Source organism: Bombina bombina, chromosome 1 (genome assembly GCF_027579735.1).
Source record: "Bombina bombina isolate aBomBom1 chromosome 1, aBomBom1.pri, whole genome shotgun sequence".
In the NCBI taxonomy this organism is placed as follows: domain Eukaryota; kingdom Metazoa; phylum Chordata; class Amphibia; order Anura; family Bombinatoridae; genus Bombina; species Bombina bombina.
The window spans coordinates 290,511,729-290,538,446 of NC_069499.1; the positions used below are offsets into that span (position 1 = coordinate 290,511,729).

The 26,718-nt window shown below is 37.4% G+C and overlaps 1 protein-coding gene across 1 annotated transcript in view; it reads left to right on the forward strand.

Moving 5' to 3' along the window:
- Positions 1–26,718, forward strand: part of LOC128645217 (protein mono-ADP-ribosyltransferase PARP14) — a 374,228-nt gene that overhangs the window by 72,258 nt on the left and 275,252 nt on the right. Inside the window, exons 4-5 of the mRNA XM_053698041.1 lie at positions 24,687–24,905; positions 25,933–26,160. Of these exons, the coding sequence (XP_053554016.1) occupies positions 24,687–24,905; positions 25,933–26,160 (447 nt within the window). The remainder of the gene's footprint in view (positions 1–24,686; positions 24,906–25,932; positions 26,161–26,718) is intronic.

Genomic DNA, 26,718 nt, shown 5'->3' on the forward strand with positions numbered 1-26,718 from the left:
AACCAGATCTGGATCTCATGGCGTCTCGTCAGAACGCCAAGCTTCCTTGTTACGGATCCAGGTCCTGGGACCCGGGAGCGGTGCTGATAGATTCTCTGACAGCCCCTTGGGTCTTCAACATGGCTTATGTGTTTCCACCATTCTTGATGCTTCCTCGTTTGATTGCCAAGATCAAACAGGAGAGAGCTTCGGTGATTCTGATAGCGCCTGCGTGGCCACGCAGGACCTGGTATGCAGACCTAGTGGACATGTCGTCCTGTCCACCGTGGTCTCTGCCTCTGAGACAGGACCTTCTAATTCAGGGTCCTTTCAAACATCCAAATCTAATTTCTCTGAGGCTGACTGCATGGAGATTGAACGCTTGATTCTATCAAAGCGTGGCTTCTCGGAGTCGGTTATTGATACCTTAATACAGGCTAGGAAGCCTGTTACCAGAAAAATTTACCATAAGATATGGCGTAAATATTTACATTGGTGCGAATCCAAGAGTTACTCATGGAGTAAGGTTAGGATTCCTAGGATATTGTCCTTTCTACAAGAGGGTTTAGAAAAGGGCTTATCTACTAGTTTGTTAAAGGGACAGATTTCTGCTCTGTCTATTCTTCTACACAAACGTCTGGCTGAAGTTCCAGACGTTCAGGCTTTCTGTCAGGCTTTAACTAGGATTAAGCCTGTGTTTAAGTCTGTTGCTCCGCCGTGGAGCTTAAACTTAGTTCTTAATGTTCTTCAAGGCGTTCCATTTGAACCCCTTCATTCCATTGATATCAAGCTGTTATCTTGGAAAGTTCTGTTTTTGATGGCTATTTCCTTGGCTCGAAGAGTCTCTGAGTTATCGGCCTTACATTGTGATTCTCCTTATCTGATTTGTCATTCAGACAAGGTAGTCCTGCGTACTAAACCTGGGTTCTTACCTAAGGTAGTTACTAACAGGAATATCAATCAAGAGATTGTTGTTCCATCTCTGTGTCCTAACCCTTCTTCAAAGAAGGAACGACTTTTGCATAATCTGGACGTAGTCCGTGCCCTGAAATTCTATTTGCAGGCAACTAAGGATTTTTGTCAAACTTCTTCCCTGTTTGTAGTTTACTCTGGACAGAGGAGGTCAAAAGGCTTCGGCTACCTCTCTCTCTTTTTGGCTTCGTAGCATAATACGCTTAGCCTATGAGACTGCTGGACAGCAGCCTCCTGAGAGGATTACAGCTCATTCTACTAGAGCTGTGGCTTCCACCTGGGCCTTTAAAAATGAGGCCTCTGTTGAACAGATTTGCAAGGCTGCGACTTGGTCTTCGCTTCACACTTTTTCAAAATTTTACAAATTTGACACTTTTGCTTCGTCGGAGGCTATTTTTGGGAGAAAGGTACTTCAGGCAGTGGTTCCTTCTGTTTAATGTTCCTGCCTTGTCCCTCCCTTCATCCGTGTACTTTAGCTTTGGTATTGGTATTCCATAAGTAATGGATGACCCGTGGACTGACTACACTTAACAGGAGAAAACATAATTTATGCTTACTTGATAAATTCCTTTCTCCTGTAGTGTAGTCAGTCCACGGCCCGCCCTGTTTTTATGGCAGGTCTAAATTTTAATTAAACTCCAGTCACCACTGTACCCTATGGTTCCTCCTTTCTAGTCTGCTTTGGTCGAATGACTGAGTATGATATGTGAGGGGAGGAGCTATATAGCAGCTCTGCTGGGTAATTCTCTTGCAGTTTCCTGTTAGGAAGAGATATATTCCATAAGTAATGGATGACCCGTGGACTGACTACACTACAGGAGAAAGGAATTTATCAGGTAAGCTTAAATTATGTTTTTTTATAAGTCAGTTGCTACAGCCAATTCTCCGCTCCAGTAATATCCACCCATGTGTGTGGTCGGACCACTCTATAACACAGATTCAATTAGGGGAATTAAGGGACCCAAATAGGCTACAATCCTGGACTTATGACCCTTCCTGTTTACAAAATCCACAAACTAAAACTAATCTTATTAAAGCGCTAGGGGAATATTGGAACATTTAATTTAGACTCTACCGCTAACCCTATATCCGTCTGGGCGGCCCATAAATCAGTAGTCCGAGGCTTACTAATTAAAGAAAAATCAATTTATAAAAAGAAAATTAGGACCCATCTATCTCAGCTGAACGCTGAAATAGAGAAGTTGGAACGCGAGCACAAACTGACTCTTTCTGGGGCCACTCTTCATTCCCTACAACACAAAAGACAAACACTAGCAAAATATTTAAACGAAAACTCTGTCAAAATGGCCCACAGACTGAAAACAAACTACTTCTTGTATGCGAACAAACCTGACAGATATTTAGCTAACAAAATTAGAGACTCATATCAGGCCTCATCCATTCCATTACTGGTGAACTCGGAAGGCAAACTAACCTCTCACCCTCAAGAAATAGCGGACACTTTTGCTAAATACTACGGACAATTGTATGACGGCAAAAAAGTTTCCCACTCTATCACTACTCAACAAATATGTAGGGGTTTCCTAGAAAAGGCGAATTTAGGCAGAGTCACTGAACAAGACAGGGACAATTTGAACGCTAAAATCACACAGGGAGAGATTGTAGAGGTCCTAAAAGACCTTAAGCCAGGGAAGGCAGCCGGACCGGACAGCTTCCCTGGAGAATATTACAAATATTACAAATTATTTAAGACAACGCTAGTACCCCATTTGGTTAAGTTTGCGAATCATATTATGGACCGCCACGAGATCCCGACAGAATTACTCCAAGCCAAGATAATAGTTTTACCAAAACAGGGGGAAAATCTGAAATATTGCCCTAGCTACAGGCCCATATCCCTTAATAACCAAGATATAAAAATAGTGACAAAAATACTGGCTAATAGACTAAGCAGATTATACCAAAGGTAGTGCATCCAGACCAAGTGGGTTTCATTTCGGGAAGGGAGGCCCCCGACATCATAAGGAGAATGATAGCGGTGGTAGACCGTCTGACTGACAAGGGAGTGCCTTCTCTGCTCCTATCTCTGGACACTGAGAAGGCATTCGATAGAGTGGATTGGCAATATATGTGGACAGTGATGGAGGAAATGGGGATTCGAGGCTCCTTCCTGACAGCAATTAAGAACGTTTACTCCAACCCCACAGCAAGAGTTAGGGCGATAGGACACCAATCCACAACAATTCATATCAAAAACGGCACCAGACAAGGGTGTCCCTTGTCACCACTATTGTTTGCGCTCTGTATTGAGCCACTGGCAGCGGCTATTAGGAATAACACAGACATCACAGGTTTACAAATTGGAAGGTTTGCCCATAAAATAACTTTATTTGCAGATGACGTCCTATTGACATTGACCAAGCCCCTACTGTCTTTACCAGACTTGTACAACACTATGGCTGAATTCTCCACTATCTCTGGGTATAAAATACATTTAGACAAGTGTGAAGCCCTCCACATAAGTCTACCGAAACATACGATCAAACTTATAGAAGCTAATTTTGAATTCAGGTGGGTCAAAAAAAGCATAAAATATTTGGGAATTAATCTAACTCCCCATTCTAGAGACCTATACAAACATAACTATGTACCATTACTCAGACAGTTCCGATCAGATCTAAACAGGTGGAGAACATATAATTTTTCATGGTACGGTAGATTAACCTCCATTAAAATGAACTTATTGCCAAGGATCCTATATTTATTTAGAACTCTTCCGATTAAGATAAACAAACCAGAGATTGATTCCCTTCAGGCAGCTCTGCATAGTTTTCTAAGAGACAAAAAACAGGCGAGAATATCATCGCAAACCTTAACACGCCACAGACAGCTAGGGGGGGTGGGATTGCCCAATCTCCTTGACTATTATAAAGCCTCTAGGTTGGCCCAAACTTCCCTGTGTGGCAGGAGGGATAAACATATCCTTTGGCCAGTCTTGGAAGCTGAGATGGGAGGACTCAGCTCTCCGGAAGATATCCTATGGAATTGGGGGGCGACGGGAGAGGGCTCAAAACAATGCTCTACTATTACAAGGTTGTCGGCCCGGGAGTGGTATTCTACCCTTAGGGCTACCAATGTGTCCCCCATGATCTCTCTACAAAAACCCTTACGGTATTTGATTGCTGATGAATATAGACCGCTCATCAGTAAATGGGAGAATAAAGGACTCTATAGAGTCGCGGATATTATGAAAAGGGGGGGGGGGGCCCATCTCATACTCACAGCTAAACCAACAACTAGACCCGTACCCCTTACGTTGGTTTCTATACCTACAGATAACCTCGGCTGTCCGGGCCTATCTATCTGGCTCTACTACCCAACCCACCACAGCTTTGGAAAAGTTAAGCAGCTCAGTTAACAGACCTAAACACGCAATATCACAATTATACCTAGACTTGCAAAAAACTAAAATTAAGTCCAAGTCCCCCTTGGCTCTTAGATGGGAGTCAGAGGTGGGAGTGGAGTGGGACTGGGAAGACTGGGAAAGAGTGCTCTTTGAATTAAGCAAAAACTTACTGAGTGCTGATCTTAGAGAAAATCTCATAAAAACCTCCTTTAGGTGGTACTTAACGCCCATCCAGACTGCTCACTCAGATAAATCTAATTCTAGGTTATGCTACAGGGGTTGTAAAGAGGTGGGAACGTACTTACATATGTGGTGGGAGTGCCCCAGAGTTAGGGAAATATGGGTAAAACTTTCTACACTTTTAAGTGACTTACTAGAGGATCAAATAACCCTAGATGCCCCGCAAGCATTATTACATGCTAATTTAGATAGATTCAACAGACATATCAATGCATTTATTAGAATAGTATGCACTATAACCAGAACTAGTATAGCGAGATACTGGAAAAGTGGAACCCCCACCTGGTCGGAAATTATGTCCAAAATTCGACTGACTTACTCTATGTACGAATCAGCGGCACACATACAGAACACGACTGACTCCTTCCAAAAGATATGGTATTATTGGTTGCTGGGAGATGGCGGAGGGAAAATTCAAACTTTGACTGACGTATAGGGAGAGGTTGTCAGGAAGAGGGGGATGCGGAATGGCTTTGTAGTACATCTCTATGAGATTGTGAGGTAATGGGCAACGGTCTAACATTCAAGAGTTAACATATGTTTTTTTTTATGGAATAGGTATACTTGGGAAAAGGTGATGAATGCTGGTTATATAGTTAGTTAACATGTAATGTAAAATCTGCTTGTTTATGATGGATCTCTCTGTTGGGGTGGGCCCTCTTAGGTCCCATCTTTCTAGGGGATCCTATCGACTTTCTCACTGTTAAGTTCACCCCAAACGATCGGAGGGTGTGACCCTTTTCTTCTCATCGCAGATATTAATTTATTCACCTCTCCTACTTTAGCACCAAATGACTTTTGCCAGGGATTTGAATAGGATTGGTCCTATAACTCCTAGTCTGCATTGAAACTCATGGACGACATATATCTCTTCTGCAGAAGGACCATAATTTGAGCTAAAGAGAGTTTGTGTCGATACTGTATGCTTATTTACTTATGTATTTGTTATCATTGTTTGTATTGAATTTTATTTTTTTTCTCAAATGTTCAATAAAAAAGATTTAATCCTAAAAATAACTTTGTTGTACTGTACAATTTTTTTGGAATTCCTTGTCTTCCTATCTGCTAGACTTGCCTCAAGTGTTCCTTAAAAACTTTTTGCTCAGAGATGCATAAAATATAAATAGGTGTGTTTTCAGCTCTTCTCCTATTAAGACATTTAGTATATGTAAAAGAAATAATAATAAAAGTAGCGCAACCCTGTAGATAAAACAATATATATATAGAACATATAAATATACAATAGGGTGAAACCAAATAGGAAAATATAGTCTATAAGCCAGCAATAATTCAAGGTGTTCTTCAAAGTTCCCAAAATAGTTAGCTCTTATAGAAGCACCAGTGGTAAAGAATATCCAAACTAGTTAAGAGAGCAAAATAAAAACTGTACAATACAGACTCCTTGAAGGTTCATAATCCGTGTAGGGGTATTCAAACCAAGGTATATGCAACAGTGTGATAGTGGGGCTGCTTCTTCAAAAAGTTACCGATAAACTTGTGAAACAACTGTTAATGGAAGAACATAAGCGCATCTACAACTCACGTTAAAAGTTAAAACATTTATTAACTGAGGCCCCTAAAGATAGGCAGACACTCGCAAGAAAAAATAATTTTATATGCATATACAGTGTGCATCCAGGAGCTTGCGCCCGTGTACCGTCTCAATCCTGGCCTGTGGAAATATCCTCCAGTACTGCTAGGCAGCTGGGATCCGGTAGTCAACGACACTACAGACTAATAGACAAAGTTTCTGGGTCTCCGGTAGACACGTCACAAACTGTACTTACTTTACTTTATGTTGAAATTCTTTTTATTTTGTTCCATTATAACATTTTTAATACATGTAATACATCTGTTACATTTTGAGTATAACAGACAGTCTTAGGATTTAACAACATTAATAGATCTTCCCTTTATGAGTCTTTTTATATTGACCTCAACTTATCATATGATGAATGTATGAAAGTCTCTTGCATCTTTCAGAAATCTTACAGTCACAAAGGCAAAAATAAATTCCATAAATGAAGATGTATTTCTTTTACATATTACAGAATAATTTTTCCTATTTTTTTTTAAATAATAAATATTAAAACAAATAAACAATGTAACTATTAAAATGTGGTCCACATTTGAGTTTAAAGAGTCTAATTTATCGTCCCTTTTTTTTTTTTTTTTTTGTGCCATGGCTCTAGGATATGTCTTCTACAATACTATATACTCTCTTTGTTCTTGTTTCTCATCTCAAGATGAATTATATATAATCCAATAAAACAATATCTTATGGAATTGGTCCGTATTTCCCTGAATCCAGGCCACCCTCTCAGTCATACTGTATATGTCTTGTATCTTGTTTAGCACTTCCTGCCAAGCAGATGGGCCTTTTTTTTTTTTCAATTTCTCGCTATACAGATTTTAGTAGCTGTGCATACGTTTTTAATAAATGTATTAGTTGTTGAATTTAGCTTAGGAGTCCCCTAGTTCATAAGTGCCTGAGAGATGGTAAGGGCTATAGGTTCGTCCAGTACCCTACTCAGTAGATTATTCATTTGGTTCCATATGTCTCTTATTTTATTGCAATCCCACCACATATGTCTATATGAGCCTTGTTCCCCACAACCTCTATAATAGTTTAGATTTGGTGGATGAATAATGGGATGTTCTTATAGGTGTCAAATACCACATGAATAATGTTTTTATGCAGTTTTCTATAAGATCTGCGCTACAGGAGTCAAATTTGGTCCCATCCTTTTTTTGGGAAAGAGATCCCCGTATCATCCTCCCATTTTATGTCTATAGTAGATTTAGTGGTATATTTTGTTGTCTTGGAGAGCTAGATATAGTTTGGAGATATGTTTTTCTCTAGACTGGTTTTTACATATATTCTCTAAGGTTGTAATTGGGTTTTTTCCTTGAGTAATCTCATACTTATTGAGTGCAGAGGAGAGCTGTACGTAGAGGAACCAGTGTAGTTTTTGTGGGTATAGTCTCTCCTGTAATTAATTATAAGTTAGTATATCGTTATTCTCGATAAAATCTGCAACTCTGTATAGTCCTTTATTAGTTCATTTTCCTATGTATTTCCCTTGGTAATAAATATCTCATTGCTCTAATCCATGTTTTTGACAGAATCATCTCTGGGGATCTATTAGATCGATTTCCAAATTGTTATTGTGTCTAGAGTGGTGGGTAGTCTAAAGGATTTGAGGTCACAAATCCATACAAGTCTGTCTACATTTTTTGTCCATAAGATCTTTTGTGATTGTTTGTGCAAAAGTGAGCCCTGGGCTATTCTAGCTGCATGGTAATAATCTATCAGATTTGGTAAGCCTATTCCTCCTATTTGTCTATGTCTGGCTAAAATGCACGAGGCAATTCTCGCTTTACTATCCCCCCTCAAAAAGGACAAGAGGTCTGATTGCATCTTTTGAATATCTAGGGAGGGTATTCTAATCGGAAGGGCTCTGAAGAGGTATAAGATTCTAGGGAGTACATTCATTTTGATGGCTGAAAGGCAACCATACCAGGAAAAAGTGCCCCTTTTCCATGTCCCAAGATCTCTTCTGATAGATTTGTATAGGGGAATGTAATTCAACTTATAAAGCTTTTCGTAAGAGTCTGAGATTCTAACCCTTAAGTAAGTGAGGGAATTTTTGACCCACGTTATGTCAAAGTTAATCTCTAAAGGTAATGCTTCACACTTATAAATGTTAATTTCTGAAAAGTCTTGTAGGGTTTGATATAGATTAGTTAGGGAATGTAATGGATTAAACTGACAAATGATTTGCGAGTACACCTTGGGTCTTGTTTGAATATAAAACACTTTTATTCCATTTTCAATTTAAAACACAGCATCATATCCATTCCATTACAGAGACATTCTTGAGTAATAAAGTTTTCTTGTCATTAGTGCTGACGCATTTTGGCTGTGTAAGCCATAGTCATAGCATGATGTAATGGAATGGATATGATGCTGTGTTGTTTTAAATTGGAAATGGAATTTAAAGTGTTTTTTATTCAAGCAAGACCTGAGGTGTACTCACAAATCATTTGTCAGTTTACACACAGCCAGTAAGCGAGACTTTGGATGACGTGCACAGAGGCTGCAGGACGGCTCAACCAATAGGAGGAAGAGTGTGTGTCAACACTCTCACATTCGGAGTTCGAGGACGTCAGGTGACTTGAAGAGGGGAGGCTACGGACGGATACACAGTGCATGTTGTGGAAGGTTTTCTGTGTCTCTCCCCCAGGACCGAGCACCATCGCTGCTGCGAACTGTGAGTTAAAATGACCGCTATATGCGGTATGTTAATCATAGGTGTTTAGGAAGCTGCCCAAAGGACATTAGCACACCCTAGCCTGACCAATTAAGAGTTGAGTTTGTTATGAAACATAGCAGCGCTGGAATTAGAGTTGCACAGGGGTAAACAACTTTTTAATGTAATGGATTTGTAAATGTTAGTAGGATATAATCCGCAAATAATGATAGTTTGTATTCTGAGTCTTTAATTTGTACCCCTCGGATTTCGCTAGAGTTTCTTATACATGAAGCCAGTGGCTCTATGCATAGGGCAAACAAAAGCAGCGACAAAGGACATCCCTGCCTGGTACCATTCTTTATGTCTATTGATTTAGATTGGAATCCTGCCGTGCTTATTGTGGCTGTTGGAGTAGAGTAGATACCCTTAACTGCTTCCATGAATGAACCTTTAAATCCCATTTTTGATAATATTTCAAACATATATGTCCAGTCAATTCTATCGAAGTGCCTTCTCCGCGTCCAAAGATAGGAGCAGAGAAGGCGTTCCTGTCTCCTTTAAGTAAGCGCTGCGGAATCTGTTGGTGCTCTACAAATAACCGATAAAAATAATAATAATACTAATAATAATATTCTGTTAGATCTATTGTTCTACGTATGTTATCAGGGGCTTCCCTATACTGAATAAATCCCACTTGGTTTGAGTGTATTAAATAGGGGAGTATTGTCTTGAGTCTATTAGCCAATATATTAGTTATAATTTTAATATCTTGGTTTATCAAAGAGATTGGCCTATAGCTCTGGCATAGTGTTGGGTTTTCCCCTGGTTTGGGTATAACTATGATTTTTGCCCTGAGTATATCCGTAGGGATTTCAACCCCCTGCATAACATCATTACAGAATTTTCTTTAATCACATTAAGGATTTCCTGTGTTGAAATCTCTGCATTTAAAGCTTCCCTATCTGTGTGGCTTTTTGTAGAAACTGTGTCGAGAGCAGTTGTGTCTGTGTTGCTTTTTTTTTTTTTTTTTGTCCGTCGTAAAGGGTTTCATAGTATGTCGCAAAGGTGTCAGAAATATCTTGTGGATTTGATGTTTGAGTTCCGTCTTGTTTTTGTAATTTTCGGATAGAGTATGATTTTATCCTGTCTCTTAACTTGTTTGGTAAATATCTGTCGGGTTTATTGGAATATAAAAAATAATTGGCTTTTAACTTTTGAATGGAGAAAGATTTTTGTTAGTAAATTTCTTTTAGTTTGGAGTGTCCTAAAAGTAGTGTTGGAGAGTGTTCATTTATGTTGTACTTCTAATATGTGTATTTCTGTCTGGAGCTGGTATATAACTTTATTAGTTATTTTGGTAATTCTAGATTTTTCTTTTATAAGTAACCCCCTGATATACGGCTTATGAGCTGCCCATGAACTAATAGGATTGGTTGTAGTGTTTTCATTAAGTTGCCAATATTCTGTCATTATTATTTTAAGTAGCACGGTATGGAATGGTATGTTGTTTTTTTTTTTTTAAATGTTCGGATCAAATGTCCATGAACTTTGTCTTTGGGTCTTGATTATGCCCGTCATGTGTAACTGAACTACTGAGTGATCAGACCAAACAAAAGGATGTATAGATGAGTGAATGTAATCCAATTTTGAATATGTTTTGTGTGCATGTGAGTAATAAGTATGATCCGATGTGGTGCCGTATATAGTGTTTCCCAGGTGTCAATTAAGTTATGTGCTGAAAGTAAGGATCAAGACTCCCCTTTTCTTTTGATCTGTCGTGGAGTGGTAGTGGATAGGGAATTGTTTGTGCCAGAATTTAGGAATCAGAGCTTGTGTGAAGTGTGTCTCTTGGAGGAATACTATTTTTGCTTTTTGTATATTGATTGAGTGCTATTTTGTGTTTTACATTAGTGTTGAGACCTCTCACGTTATGTGAGAGTAATGTTAGGTCAGGTGGCATTTTTTAGTGTGAAATTATGTGCTAACCTAGTTGCATCATTGAGATTTAAGATAATTAATATTGCTTTGAACACAGAATCCGTCCATGAACCATCTATGACCCAAATGACCACATTAAAAAACAACAATCTATAAACATACTTAAAACATAATAATAGAGAGTCGGGTATAATACCTGAATATTAAACATGTGTCTAAGAAATTTACAACTGTTAATATTTTTTCAGTATAACATATTATAACATATTTTCATTAACAAAGGTTATTTTTTTTTAGAAAACATATTTGTGTTTAACATGGGGTTTTACCCCCAATGTCCCACAATTTAACAATACCAGAGGTAGGTGCTAGCTTTTTAGCTAATTCACTAAAATGTGTAAAGTATTTACTACTACATTTCTTATAAGCTTAATTCTCATTAACTGAGTGTCCCTTATGTTTTGATGTTAACCTCTTCTGTTGGTTGAGTCCATATTTTATGCAGACGTGGCTATAGGAAAATAAAAGTGTTTAGTTATGTATATTCATCTGTCCCATGAATCTCTGAAAGTTCTATTGGTAAGGCAACTTGGTTCTCAGCTTGTCTTCCAGCCCAGATATGTTATTTTGACTTCTTCTTGTTAACTTTAGTCCATCTGGATCTTTTGTAGGTTCCTTCTTGCTTTGGGTTGGTACAGTGGAGGCTCCTCCATGTGTGCACTCCCGCACGTGCCTCCCTGTCAGATGTTGAGAGAAAAAAAAAATATGGGAATAAAATATAATTTTTCCAATAGCCCCCTATTGGAAAAATTATATATATATTTTTTTTTAACTTCCAAAAAAATCATAAAATATAATTTTTCCAATAGCCTCCTATTGGCAAAATTATATTTTATTTTTAACCCCCAAAAATCTATTTCTTATCATGTATTCTTTAAAATATAAGCCCAAAAAAATGTTGTGTGTGTTTTTTTTATTTCTATCGCACGTGCGGTTAGAGCCCTATGATGCCTGTCAGTGATGTCTATGTGTTCACTGCAGGCATCTGGGCCAGCCTCAAATGCTTCTATATCAATCCCTGATCGCACACACTGAACTGTGCGAAAGTGGGGAGGGACATGTTCAGCCTGTGTTCTGATAGGCTGCACGCCACGATGCCGTATACGTCATCACGGCGAGAGTGGGGAGGGACATGTTCCGACTGTCAGTTCCTCAGTAGTTCAGCCTGTGGCACTTGTTGCAACTTGCAGCTCGCTGATAGGCTGCACGCGACGATGCCGTTACGTCACCATGGCTCAGCCTCCTCCCCCGCATCAACGGCGCGAAAAATTCATTGCTGCGTTTGCTGTTGAGAGGAGAGGAGTGACTGAGCTCAACTGTGACAGTCTCTGTTGAACTTGTCTAAAACAAGTTTTAAAACGCATAAGCATTTGCATTAGCAGTGTTAGCACTGACTTTGTGTCTGAGCCTGAGTCTGTGTAATATATATTTAGAAGAGCTAGAGCCGGCTTGCCTACTACTACTAGAGAGGGTCAGAGCAGGGAGTGGAGGCTGACTGAGCCGGAGCAGCCAACAAAAACAACATTAACTGACTTGTCTTGGAGTTGGGCAGAATTGTTTTTAAAAAAACCTGCTGAATAATTATTAATTATAATTAAATTTTCTGAGAGAGGCTTCTATCTTAGTTAGTTGAGTTCTTGCCTGGGCTGGGGCCCTGTCCCCTGATAATTTTGTCAGACAGAGTGAGTGAGTCTGTCAGACAGTGTCAGTTTACTTTTTATTAATTAGCAAATTGCAAGTTTTGCCAAAAAATTTAAAAGTTTATTTTTCTCTAAAAAGCAGTTAACTGCTGCCTGTGCTGTGCTGCTATATTAACATAACTGTACAATTAAATATAAATTTTAATTATATTAGTTATATTACCACAAGTTATTATATATAATTATATATTTGAGAACAACCACAAAACTCTTACTAGTTTTAGACCGTAGTTGACCTTGCCCGTTGTAATTATACTAGTTAAAAAAACACTATTTTAGTTTAGAATTATTAGCAGATTGCAGAGAGTCTCAGAGTTTTTAAAACAATTATATATTTTATAACAGCTTCACAGCGACTTACCTACAGTCTTTCAAGTTATATATTTCAGAACAACCGCAAAACTACTTGCCTACTAGTTTTAGACTGTAGTTTAACTTGACCTTGCCCGTTGACGGCTGTCACGGCTGCTGCCTGCAGTAAATTAATTATACTAGTTAAAAGTTAAAAACACTATTTTAGTTTAGAATTATTAGCAGATTGCAGAGAGTCTCAGAGTTTTTAAAACAATTATATATTTTATAACAGCTTCACAGCTACTTACCTACAGTCTTTCAAGTTATATATTTCAGAACAACCGCAAAACTACTTGCCTACTAGTTTTAGACTGTAGTTTAACTTGACCTTGCCCGTTGACGGCTGTCACGGCTGCTGCCTGCAGTAAATTAATTATACTAGTTAAAAGTTAAAAACACTATTTTAGTTTAGAATTATTAGCAGATTGCAGAGAGTCTCAGAGTTTTTAAAACAATTATATATTTTATAACAGCTTCACAGCTACTTACCTACAGTCTTTCAAGTTATATATTTCAGAACAACCGCAAAACTACTTGCCTACTAGTTTTAGACTGTAGTTTAACTTGACCTTGCCCGTTGACGGCTGTCACGGCTGCTGCCTGCAGTAAATTAATTATACTAGTTAAAAGTTAAAAACACTATTTTAGTTTAGAATTATTAGCAGATTGCAGAGAGTCTCAGAGTTTTTAAAACAATTATATATTTTATAACAGCTTCACAGCTACTTACCTACAGTCTTTCAAGTTATATATTTCAGAACAACCGCAAAACTACTTGCCTACTAGTTTTAGACTGTAGTTTAACTTGACCTTGCCCGTTGACGGCTGTCACGGCTGCTGCCTGCTGTAAATTAATTATACTAGTTAAAAGTTAAAAACACTATTTTAGTTTAGAATTATTAGCAGATTGCAGAGAGTCTCAGAGTTTTTAAAACAATTATATATTTTATAACAGCTTCACAGGTACTTACCTACAGTCCTACAAGTTATATATTTTAGAACAACCGCAAAACTACTTGCCTACTAGTTTTAGACTGTAGTTGACCTTGCCCGTTGACGGCTGTCACGGCTGCTGCCTGCTGTAATTATACTAGTTAAAACACTATTTTAGTTTAGAATTATTAGCAGATTGCAGAGAGTCTCAGAGTTTTTAAAACAATTATATATTTTATAACAGCTTCACAGCTACTTACCTACAGTCCTACAAGTTATATATTTTAGAACAACCGCAAAACTACTTGCCTACTAGTTTTAGACTGTAGTTGACCTTGCCCGTTGACGGCTGTCACGGCTGCTGCCTGCTGTAATTATACTAGTTAAAACACTATTTTAGTTTAGAATTATTAGCAGATTGCAGAGAGTCTCAGAGTTTTTAAAACAATTATATATTTTATAACAGCTTCACAGCTACTTACCTACACTCCTACAAGTTATATAATTTAGAACAACCGCAAAACTACTTGCCTACTAGTTTTAGACTGTAGTTGACCTTGCCCGTTGACGGCTGTCACGGCTGCTGCCTGCTGTAATTATACTAGTTAAAACACTATTTTAGTTTAGAATTATTAGCAGATTGCAGAGAGTCTCAGAGTTTTTAAAACAATTATATATTTTATAACAGCTTCACAGCTACTTACCTACAGTCCTACAAGTTATATATTTTAGAACAACCGCAAAACTACTTGCCTACTAGTTTTAGACTGTAGTTGACCTTGCCCGTTGACGGCTGTCACGGCTGCTGCCTGCTGTAATTATACTAGTTAAAACACTATTTTAGTTTAGAATTATTAGCAGATTGCAGAGAGTCTCAGAGTTTTTAAAACAATTATATATTTTATAACAGCTTCACAGCTACTTACCTACACTCCTACAAGTTATATAATTTAGAACAACCGCAAAACTACTTGCCTACTAGTTTTAGACTGTAGTTGACCTTGCCCGTTGACGGCTGTCACGGCTGCTGCCTGCTTTAATTATACTAGTTAAAACACTATTTTAGTTTAGAATTATTAGCAGATTGCAGAGAGTCTCAGAGTTTTTAAAACAATTATATATTTTATAACAGCTTCACAGCTACTTACCTACAAGTTGTATAATTTATAACAGCTGCAAAGCTAATTACCTACAAGTTATATATTTGATAACAACCGCGAAACTACTTGCCTATTAAGTCAAGTTTTATATTTTATAACACCAATACTACTTGTCTAAAGGTTATATATATATTATAACAGCAAAACTACTTGTCTCAAAGTTTTATATATATATATATATATATATATATATATATATCTATATTATAACAGCAAAACTACTAACCTACAAGTTATATATTTTATAAGAGCCGCAAGGCAACTTACCTAGTTAAAGTTATATATTTTATAAAAGCAAAGGACTGTTCTTTGTGTGTAAACTAACAGTTAAGATGGCACTTAGTAAAATCAGTGTGTCTGAGCTAAAGCAATTACATTTTTCAACGTTACCCATGGAAAGAAAAATTGAAATTAAAATGCTCAGGCCAACACCTAGGCTTAACCTTATCCAGGTGACAAAATGTAAAACTAGAGATTTCAAAAGAGAATTCAAACCCGAGGTATATGATAAATATCCATGGATTTGTGGCTGTGAATTATCTAACAGACTCTTTTGTTTTTATTGTCTCCTGTTTGCAAAACAAAGTGGTGAATCAAGCTGGGTGAGTTATGGTGTCGCTGATTTATCACATTTAAATCAAAAAATAAATAAACATAATTGTTCACAATCACATTTAAACTCCACATTAGAGTTTAATTTGCTAGGAAGGGTTGATATTCGACAACAACTTGACAGTGCATATCGTTTAAATATTAAAAAACATAATGAGCAAGTAACGAAAAATCGTTATGTTCTTTCGAAAATAATTAATTGTATTTTATTTTGCGGCGCATTTGAACTTGCACTTCGAGGACATGACGAACGTGAGGATTCATTAAATCCAGGCATTTTCAGAGGTCTTATAAACTTCTCAGCAGAACTTGATGCATCTCTAAAAGAACATCTCGCTAGTGCCACTGTTTTTAAAGGAACGTCAAAAGAAATTCAAAACGATTTATTAGACTGTATGCTTACTGTTTGCCAGAACCAAATAAAAAAGGAAATCTCAAAAGCAAGTTTTGTAGCAGTGATAGCAGATGAAACTACTGATGTTTCATCTGCCTTCCAATTGGTTGTTGTTTTTCGATACATTATAGGTAACGGTCAACCGGTTGAGAGATTCTGGGAATTCACTAATCCAGCTGGACATGATGCAGAATCTATAGCTACATGTATCCAAAATACTTTGGAAAAAGTTATAGACAACCCCGAAAAATTGATATCCCAGAGTTACGACGGTGCAAGCGTGATGAGTGGTCAGCATGCAGGTGTTCAGGCTATAATTAAACGTACCTACAAGAATGCACATTTTGTGCATTGCTACGCACATCAACTCAATTTGATTGTCAGCCAAGCAAGCAGTCAGAATCAACAAGTTCGAGTATTTTTTTCTAACCTAAGTGACATTACTAACTTTTTTAGTAACTCGCCACAACGGATAGCTATTCTAGATGAAACTGTTAGAAGAAGGATACCTCATGGTTCAGCCACCAGGTGGAATTTCAAGAGTCGAACCGTCAATACAGTGTTTGAAAACAGGGAACAGTTAATTGAATGTATGGAAAAAATAGAGTCAACATCGAAAAAAGAAATAGCAATAAATCAAGCTGGGGCTATTCGGCGTATGTTACAAGACTCTGTATTTGTGTTTTGGCTTTCAGTTTTTCACAATATTATGCCACATGTAGATGTGTTATACAACCAACTTCAGAAAACACAAACAGACGCGGCACTTATTCGAAAACATGTTAACACTTTCCAGCAGACAATGGAAAACGAAAGGAAAAGAATGGACACAGTGATCATGACGATATCAGAAACAGAGGAATCATCAAGGAAAAGGAAGAGAGAAAATATTCACATTGCTCGGACTGTGGCAGCTAAAGAGATATGCGATGTTATCACAAATCAAGTAAAAGATAGATTTTCTTTTATAACTCACTACTCGGCTGTTTCTCTCCTCCAAGCTGAAAAATTTGCAGATTACGAGAAGAATTTTCCAAATCAGCTTCTTGAACAAACATCAGCGGTTTATGACATATTACAGAAAGATCGCCTGAAAACGGAACTAGGAGTAATTTACAGAAGACCAGATTTCCGAAATATGAATGGTGCCATCAGTCTTCTACAGTTTGTAATAGAAAATAACTTGGACAGTACTTTTTCGGAGACCTACAAACTGTTGCAAATTATTTCGACTATTCCCGTGACAACTGCTGAGGCTGAGAGATGTTTCTCAACTTTAAAACGAGTTAAGACATTTCTAAGGAGCACCATGACTGAGGAAAGACTGACTGCTCTAGCCATGCTCACAATTGAAAAACAATTGATCAATGACATGCCTACATTCACCGAAAATGTTATTGATTTATTTGCCTCAAAAAAAGACAGGCGGATTGACTTAATTTACAAAAATTGTACTTGAGTTATCAACATTCTGTTTTAATCTTTACCTTTGAAGTTAATTATTAAGCACTAGTGTAATAGAAATAATCTTCTTTTGTAGAAAGTAAAATGTTGGTGTATTTATCTTAATGTTGCCACGGCCTTTGGCTGCATTGCCTAATATCGAACACTGGGGGCTAGGGCAACAATAATTGAGATGTGGTTTTATTTCTCTATAAAGTGGAAGGTTCTTTAAATCCAGGAATATATTTTCATAAATGTACATTCAAGATACTTATTATTTCGCAGCTTTGAATCTTGATTAATCATTTGGTTAATACATATGTTATTATATAATTTAACTGAGCATGTATATTTTAACACTAGACATGGGTATACTGAAGAGTATGGATTCTTGTATATTAATTTAAATATTAGACATGGTCATAATATTAAATATTATAAATATATAAATATATATATATATATATGTATATATATATACTTCCTACTGATAATATCTTAAGAGATTAACTTAATAGTCATTTTGCAAACAGGATCTTCTTTTTATTGTCTCCTGTTTGAAAAACAAAGTGGTGATTCAAGTTGGGTGAGTTATGGTGTCGCCGATTTATCACATTTAACTCCAAAAATATAAATAATTGCTACTAATCACATTTATACTCCCCATTAGAGTTTAATTTGCTATGAAGGATTGATATTCGCCAACAACTTGTCAGTGCATATTGTTTGAATGTTAAAAAACACTAACATCAAGTAACCACAAATCGTTATGTTCTTTCCCAAATTATGAATTGTATTCTATTTTCCGGCGCATTTGAGCTTTCACTTTGAGGACATGATGAACGCGATGATTCATTAAATATTGGGAGACTTAAAAGGATTGTAATTTAATACTTAGTTAGTATGATACTAATAATCAGCTATACTATAGTATTAACTATTTGAAATCAATTGAGTAATCATTTCATATTCTGATATTACATTTCATTTAATTAGAATTCTGTAGTGATTAATTTATTTATATTTCCTTATTATCCCACTTTAATATAAATATAATCCATATTTGAAGTCATTCCTTAATAAAGTATAGGAGTAAATAAAACTATATGAAAATTAGGTACAAGTCATTTCATATGAAATTTTGTCTTCTATATGCTTGGATCGATTCTGAGCTAGAAAACCTTTCCAGACGTATATGTGGATTCAGACCTTCAAAAGTATTGTTAGTCTCATCATTTGTATATCATACAAGGGATAATTACTTACTTTCCTGAAGATTGAGCATATCTGAAGTAAAGTACAGAATTGTTTCTCTGTCACCCCAGAGAGGTAACATGGTCATCTTGTTTGTAGAGATCTAATCTCATTAAGCGATGAAGTAAAGAATCTTTTGAAGCTTAAACTTTAACAAATGTTCCCTTTGTATATTTTTTAGATATCCTGCCTGTGAGCTGTATTGGAGCATAGTATTTATATATAATTTATGTTACATTTCATGAAAATATATTTCATATCTGAGTTCATTACTTTAATACAGTTTGAGTGCATGAAATCATATACAGTTGTATGCAAAAGTTTAGGCACCTCTGACAATTTCCATGATTTTCAGTTATAAATAATTGGCTGTTTGGATCAGTAATTTCATTTTGATCTATCAAATAAATGAAGGACACAGTAAAAATTCAGTAGTGATATAAGGTTTATTGGATTAACAGAAAATGTGCAATATGCATCAAAACAAAATTAGACAGGTGCATACATTTGTGCACCCTTGTTATTTTGTTGATTTGAATACCTGTAACTACCTAGCACTGATTAATTGGAAGACAAAATTGGTTTGGTGAGCCCATTAAGCCTTAAACTTCATAGACAGGACAGGTGTATCCAATCATCATGAGAAAAGGTTTTAAGGTGGCCAATTGCAAGTTGTTCTCTATGACTCTCCTCTGAAGAGTGGCAACATGGGGGCCACAAAACAACTCTCAAATGACCTAAAAACAAAGATTGTTCAACATCATGGTTTAGAGGAAGGCTACAAAAAGCTATTGCATAGATTTAAGATGTCAGTGTCCACTGTGAGGAACATAGTCAGCATGGTGAGGATATGGAAGACCACAGGCACATTTCTTGTTAAGGCCAGAAGTGGCAGGCCAAGTAAAATATCGGATAGGCAAAGGATGATAAGAACGGTCAAAAACAGCCCACAGACCACCTCCAAAGACCTGTACTACTGGGAATATTGTTGAGGGTCTCATGGATTCCACTCAATATCAGCAGATACTTGAGAATAATGTTGAGGAATCAGTCACAAACTTCAGTTGAAGTTACCCCCAGGCCGGGCCTGGATATTTCAAGAAGACGATGACCAAAAACACTGCTGGTTCAAATGGGTGGGGCCATTTGATGGGCGTGACTTTCACAAAGGGGTGTGGCTTTTAAATGGGTGTGGCTTGTTAAAAGGGGCGTGTTTTTAAAAAGGGGCGTGTTTTTCCAAAGGGGCGTGGCTTTCCAATAGGGGCAGGGTCTTGTGCACCCCCATCCCAAAAATTCACCAGCCGCCACTGGGTTGGTATCCACTTCTGGATCTTGGTCATTTGATGGTAACTCAGAGGCTTCTAAGTTCTAATAAGTGCAGATCTCTGGGATATCTTGTCGATTCTTGATTGTTAGCATCTTACCTTCATGTTGATGCTAGCAAAAAAGTAAGAGGTCTAAGGTAATTTCGTCTCTGTAAAGTTCTGACACACAGGTCTTGATAAAACTGAACCACCATGCCCTGAAATTTAAAAGTTGGGTTCTTTCTTGCCACTTGGAGAACTGCTTCTTTTTTTGGGAAGCGTAGCATTTTGACTATAACGTCTCGTGGTGTATAATCTCCCTTTGGTTTCGCTTTAAGGTACAATGCGCTCTCTCTATTTTGAAATTTGTCATCATTGGTTTGACCTGTAATAGCTTGGAATAATTGCCGGCTGGTGCTATAGATTCTGGAATTCCCTTAAGTCTAATATTACTTCTCTGTGTGTGATTTTCTAAGTCTTCCATTTTGTCATGAAGGCTATCTAGTTCCTGCTGGTGGGTTTGAACTTGTTGTGATATGTTATCCATATTTTCTTCCATGGAATTCTCATTGTCTTCCAATGTGGAAACTCTCAAGCCCAGTTCTTGAATATCCTGCTTTATTTCAGCAAGGCTATTGATAACTGTAGATTTTATGGAGTCTAGTTTTGCCCACATATTTTCAAAGTTCGCATTGATATCTTGTTTTGATACTAGATCTTTTATATCTGCTTTGGTGACAGGTCTTCCATGCAGCCCCTTGCAGTGGAGTCTAAGTCCGAATCCCCCTCTTGATCTGTTTCCTGAGGTTGTGGAATTTTTCCCCCTTTTGAGTATTTGAAAAATTAATTAGTTGCTGCAGATTTTCCTACCAAAGAAGTTTTTTTTAACTGTCTTGCTGAAATCATGGACAGGTGGCGTGACTGTTTATGTGGATTTCAGAGAGTTCGTTTTTGTCGGTTCTCAGTATAGATTGAAGTCTTAAGTTAGACCTCCCAGTAAAGCTTTATAAAGTTCACTTATTCCCTTAAAGTATAGGTTAAGGTGTCTGCTAATTTTCAGGATAAGTTACCTCTTAGGAGTGAGTGTTGTAGTGGGAACTATTCGGTTAGAGTTTAGTCGTTAACATTCTTCATTTATTCATATACATCTCATCTGCACTGCATGGATTTTGGCATTCCAAGCTGAAGTGTTTCATTATGGGTTAAAGTGTCTTTAATGCTAGTTTTCTAGCATGTGGTTAGGCAGTTCATTTTTCCAATTAAACTGTCCTGGTCTTTTTATAGCTCTGATTTTAGGTTAAGGCTGTGGAAGGGTTCCTTAATGGATTGACAGATAATCCATTCATACCGCTGTGAAAAGTGCCATCATTTGTTGCTTGCTTCTTCTGTGGTTATAACTGTGTTGCGCTATGAGGTCTGGCAAGATGGCGCTTCCTCCCCCTGCAGCCGTTTCCTTTAATCCTCAGCATTCATGTTTTGGCCGTCTTGCGGTCAATATATCTACTCTTACTTAAAGCCCTTTGATCTGGAACGTGTTCTGGTGTGATGTAGAGCTATTTTCAGCTAGGTAGAGTGGGTTGATTATCATTACTCCTCTGTCTCCTTGTCTGAACGGAGCGATGTAACTATGCTACCTTCTCCGTTGCCGATCAGGCTCCGCCCCCTACTTACTTTACTTTATAGCTGATAAAAAAAATTTCTTTTGTTTGACATTAAGCGGCTCTGCTCCATCTTAAAGGGACTAAAAAATAAACTTTTATGATTCATATAGCGCAAGCAATTTGAAAATGTTGCTTCTATTATGAAAATGTACTTTTGTTCTCTTGGTACCTAGGTTCAGTAGTGTACACGTGTATGGACACTACATGGCTGCAGTGTTGCATCAATAGTTAGAACAATGTTATGCACTTTTGAGCACTAGAGGGCAGCAATGCTACTACATATAGTTTTCCAGTAATCTGTACACTCCTAAGCCTACCTAGGTATGCTCATTAACAAAAGATACCAGCAGAATGATGTTAATTGAATAGTTGTTTAAAATTGTTTGCTCTTTATGAATAGTGTTTTAAGGGACATAAAACCAACATTTGTGTCTGATTCAGATAGAGCATGCATTTTTAACCCCTTAAGGACCACAGCACTTTTCCATTTTCTGTCCATTTGGGACCAAGGCTATTTTTACATTTCTGCAGTGTTTGTGTTTAGCTGTAATTTTCCGCTTACTCATTTACTGTACCCACACATATTATATACCGTTTTTCTCTCCATTAAATGGACTTTCTAAAGATACCATTATTTTCATCATATCTTATAATTTACTATAAAAAAAATTATAAAATATGAGGAAAAAAATGGAAAAAAACACACTTTTTCTAACTTTGAACCCCAAAATCTGTTACACATCTAGAACCACCAAAAAACACCCATGCTAAATAGTTTCTAAATTTTGTCCTGAGTTTAGAAATACCCAATGTTTACGTGTTCTTTGTTTTTTTTGCAAGTTATAGGGAAATAAATACAAGTAGCACTTTGCTATTTCCAAACCACTTTTTTTCAAAATTAGCGCTAGTTACATTGGGACACTGATATCTGTCAGGAATACCTGAATATCCCTTGACATGTATATATTTTTTTTTAGAAGACATCCCAAAGTATTGATCTAGGCCCATTTTAGTATATTTCATGCAACCATTTCACTACCAAATGCGATCAAATAAAAAAAATTGTTCACTTTTTCACAAATTGTTTCACAAACTTTAGGTTTCTCACTGAAATTATTTACAAACAACTTGTGCAATTATGGCATAAATGGTTGTAAATGCTTCTCTGGGATCCCCTTTGTTCAGAAATAGCAGACATTTATGGCTTTGGCATTGCTTTTTGGTATTTAGAAGGCCGCTAAATGCCACTGCGCACCACACGTGTATTATGCCCAGCATTGAAGGGGTTAATTAGGGAGCTTGTAGGGTTAATTTTAGCTTTAGTATAATGTAGTAGACAACCCAAAGTATTGATCTAGGTCCATTTTGGTATATTTCATGCCACCATTTCACCGCCAAATGCGAACAAATAAAAAAAAGCGTTACATTTTTCACAATTTTAGGTTTCTCACTGAAATTATTTACAACCAGCTTGTGCAATTATGGCATACATTGTTGTAAAAGCTTCTCTGGGATCCCCTTTGTTCAGAAATAGCAGACATATATGGCTTTGGCTTTGCTTTTTGGTAATTAGAAGGCAGCTAAATGCCGTTGCGCACCACACGTGTATAATGCCCAGCATTGAAGGGGTTAATTAGGGAGCTTGTAGGGAGCTTGTAGGGTTAATTTTAGCTTTAGTGTAGGTATCAACCTCCCACATGACACATCACACCCCCTGATCCCTCCCAAACAGCTCTCTTCCCTCCCCCACCCCACAATTGTCCCCGCCATCTTAAGTACTGGCAGTAAGTCTGCCAGTACTAAAATAAGAGTTTTTTGGGGATTTAAAAAAAAAAAAAACAATAATAATTCTGCTCTGTAGGATCCCCCCTTAGCCCCCAACCTCCCTGATCCCCCCCAAACAGCTCTCTAACCCCCCTCTCTGCCTTATTATGCGCCATATTGGGTACTGGCAGCTGTCTGCCAGTACCCAGTTTGAACTCAAATGTTTTTTTATCAATTTTTTTTTATTTTATTATTTAGCTGCCCCCCCTCAATTATGTAGCTGCCCCCCCTCAACCCCCAACCTCCCACCCTCCCAGATCGTTTAAATGTTTTATGATGCCACCCTCTCTCCCACCAAGTACCCCTGTTGTTCCATAGTGTAGGTTTCCCACCCCCCGCGCGCGCGCACCCGCTCCCGTGCACGCGCGCGCTCCCGCTCCCGTGCACGCGCGCGCACCCGCGCACGCGCGCGCCCTCGATCCCGCCCCCCTTCCCACCAATGGCCGCCCACCCGCCTCCCTAGATCAGCTCCCACCCACCAACGAACATGGCCATTGATGGCCGATGCAGAGAGGGCCACAGGGTGGCTCTCTCTGCATCGGACGGCTAAAAAATGTTATAGCAGGATGCCTCAATATCGAGGCATCACTGCTATAACATGAAAGCAGTTGGAAGTGATCAGGATCGCTTCCACTGCTTTCAAAGACCAACGACGTACGGGGTACGTCCTTGGTCATTAACTGCATTTTTTTGCAGGACGTACCCCATACGTCGTTGGTCGTTAAGGGGTTAAACAACTTTCCAGTTTAGTTCTATTATCTATTTTGCTTCCTTCTTTTGCTATTCTTTGTTGAAGGAGCAGCAATGCACTGGGGGTAAGCCAATGACAAGACAAATATATGTGCAGCCAGCAATCAGGAGCTAACGCCAAGTGCCTGAGCCTACCAAGGTATGCTTTTCAACAAAGGATACCAAGAGAACTAATCAAATTAGGTAATGGAAGCCCATTGGAAAATTGTTTAAAATTGTTTGCTCGATCTGAATCATAAAGCAAACATTTGGGGTTTCATGTCCTTTTTTTATTGTGAGTTTTAAGTAAATTTCATTTCTTACCTTGTTCTGTAAATTATGAACAGTTATGGAGGTCTTTTATAGATCAGGTAGGTCAATGCCGGTCTGTGGATTAATCAGAAAGGTAAAGTGCAGAACTGAATGTTTATTAAGGGGTTGATTGATGGGATTACTAAGGATGGGATTTTGACCTGTTCATCATCTCTTCTGTTTCCTTCTTTCAGATCCTGCCATGAAGGACAAACCATCAAAAAGAACAAAAGTTGTTGATGAAGATCCCACCACTTTACAAGTTTTAATTGAAAACATTAGTGAAAAATGTACACTTGAGATGCTAAATCTGCTGTTGGAGAATGCCACTAATTTATATCAGAATCAAGATTTTTATGTGGAGATGATCCCGGAGATCAGTTCTGCTGTGGCCACTTTCACGTGCCGTGTTGGTGAGTTTTAGCTTTGTTTTTTGTCTACCTACTATAGGCTGAATTACAAGTGGAGAGCTATTTATTGCTCACGCGTGAACACAGCTAGAAGTAAACTTTTTGCGTGCAGGTAGTGCGTGTTTTACAAGTTAAAAGTAAAACTTTTTTTTGGGGGGGGGGTAAAATATATATCTACACACACACACACACACACACACACACACACACACACACACACACACACACACAAATATATATATATATATATATATATATATATATTATATATATATATATATATATATATACAGTATGTATATATATATATATATATATTCATAGAGATATATGTAGGAATATATATATATATTTATAAATACATAGAACATATTCCCCTATGTGAAGAACATTGGAATGTAAAATATTTGCGATAAATACATAAACACTTATTAAAAAATTTATATTGCATAAATATGCTTTTTCAAGTTTTTAGCTACTTGACTGCAAAGGGCTCCAAAGCACTTATATATATTTTATCTATATATGTGTTTATATGAGTGTATATGTCTGTAAATACATATATACACACATAAATACATATGTACACTCATATAATATTCATTTACATATTCTGAAATGTGTATATATATCTCTGTTAAAGCCCTTTGTAGTCCTTTTTTTTTTTTTTCTAACACCTGAGACCTCATATCTTTGAGCCCTTATAACTTTTTAATGCAATTTTTTTTATTAATTTGTTATTAGACAGTGTAATGAGTGTAACTGTACTTTTAAATGTAATTTTGATGTGAACTTTTTTGTTGAGCGTAACAGTTAACCAGAGCTCCAAAGTTGCGCTATCCAGACGCCCATTAAATTCAATTACTCTCGAGAGAACACGTTTACTTTTAACTCAAAATACGCATGCTACTTCCGATGCGAGCCCAAAGATAAACACCCTTTTGCGCGTGCACAACAGTTAGCGCGCCACTTGTAATCTAGCCCTGAATTAAATTTGCAAGTATTAATTTGATTTATATCTTTCCCCCAGATATCGTGTCTGTCATTAAAATGTTTTCCGGCAATTCCAGGGTTAAGAATCTCAATCTCATAGCAAAGCCTTTAGAGCAGACAAAAAGCATCAGGGTTGAGAATTTGCCCCCCAACACATCAGAAGATCATCTGTTTATCAACTTTGAGAGCACAAACTATGAAGTGCAGGAGGTTAAGCTGGTACTGGAAGAGGATGCAGCTATTGTTACTTTTTGTGATGGAGAAGGTAAAATGGTTTAAAATACAACAAATTCAGTTAATTTTATCTACATATAACATGTTTGTATTCATATTTGTTTGTTACTATTGTTTGTGTGCATAATGTTTTTATAGTCATTTTGTCAAACCAGATTTTTTTTATACAACTGCAATTGAAAAGGAAATCAAACTTACATTTTCTATTATGAAGATATAAAATAGCAATTAAGGGCCAGATTATCAAGTGAGATATTTGTGCTCCTCTCTGTAATACCATTACACGCAAATGTGTGCAGTTATTACAAGTATAGCGCAATGCAAAACCTTGAGTTTGCATTGCATGGAAGCTTTGCGCACATGAGAGCTCGCTACCATAGGCTCCAGTGGGAGCCTCGTTCTGGTGCCGTCATGCATGGCACTAAACCTAGTGCAGTGATGTGCATGTGTATATACACATATTAACACATAAATATATATGTATATAAGTGTGTGTATGTATGTATAATATCCCACAAAAGTGAGTACACCCCTCACATTTTTGAAAATATGTTATTATATGTTTTCATGTGACAACACTGAAGAAATG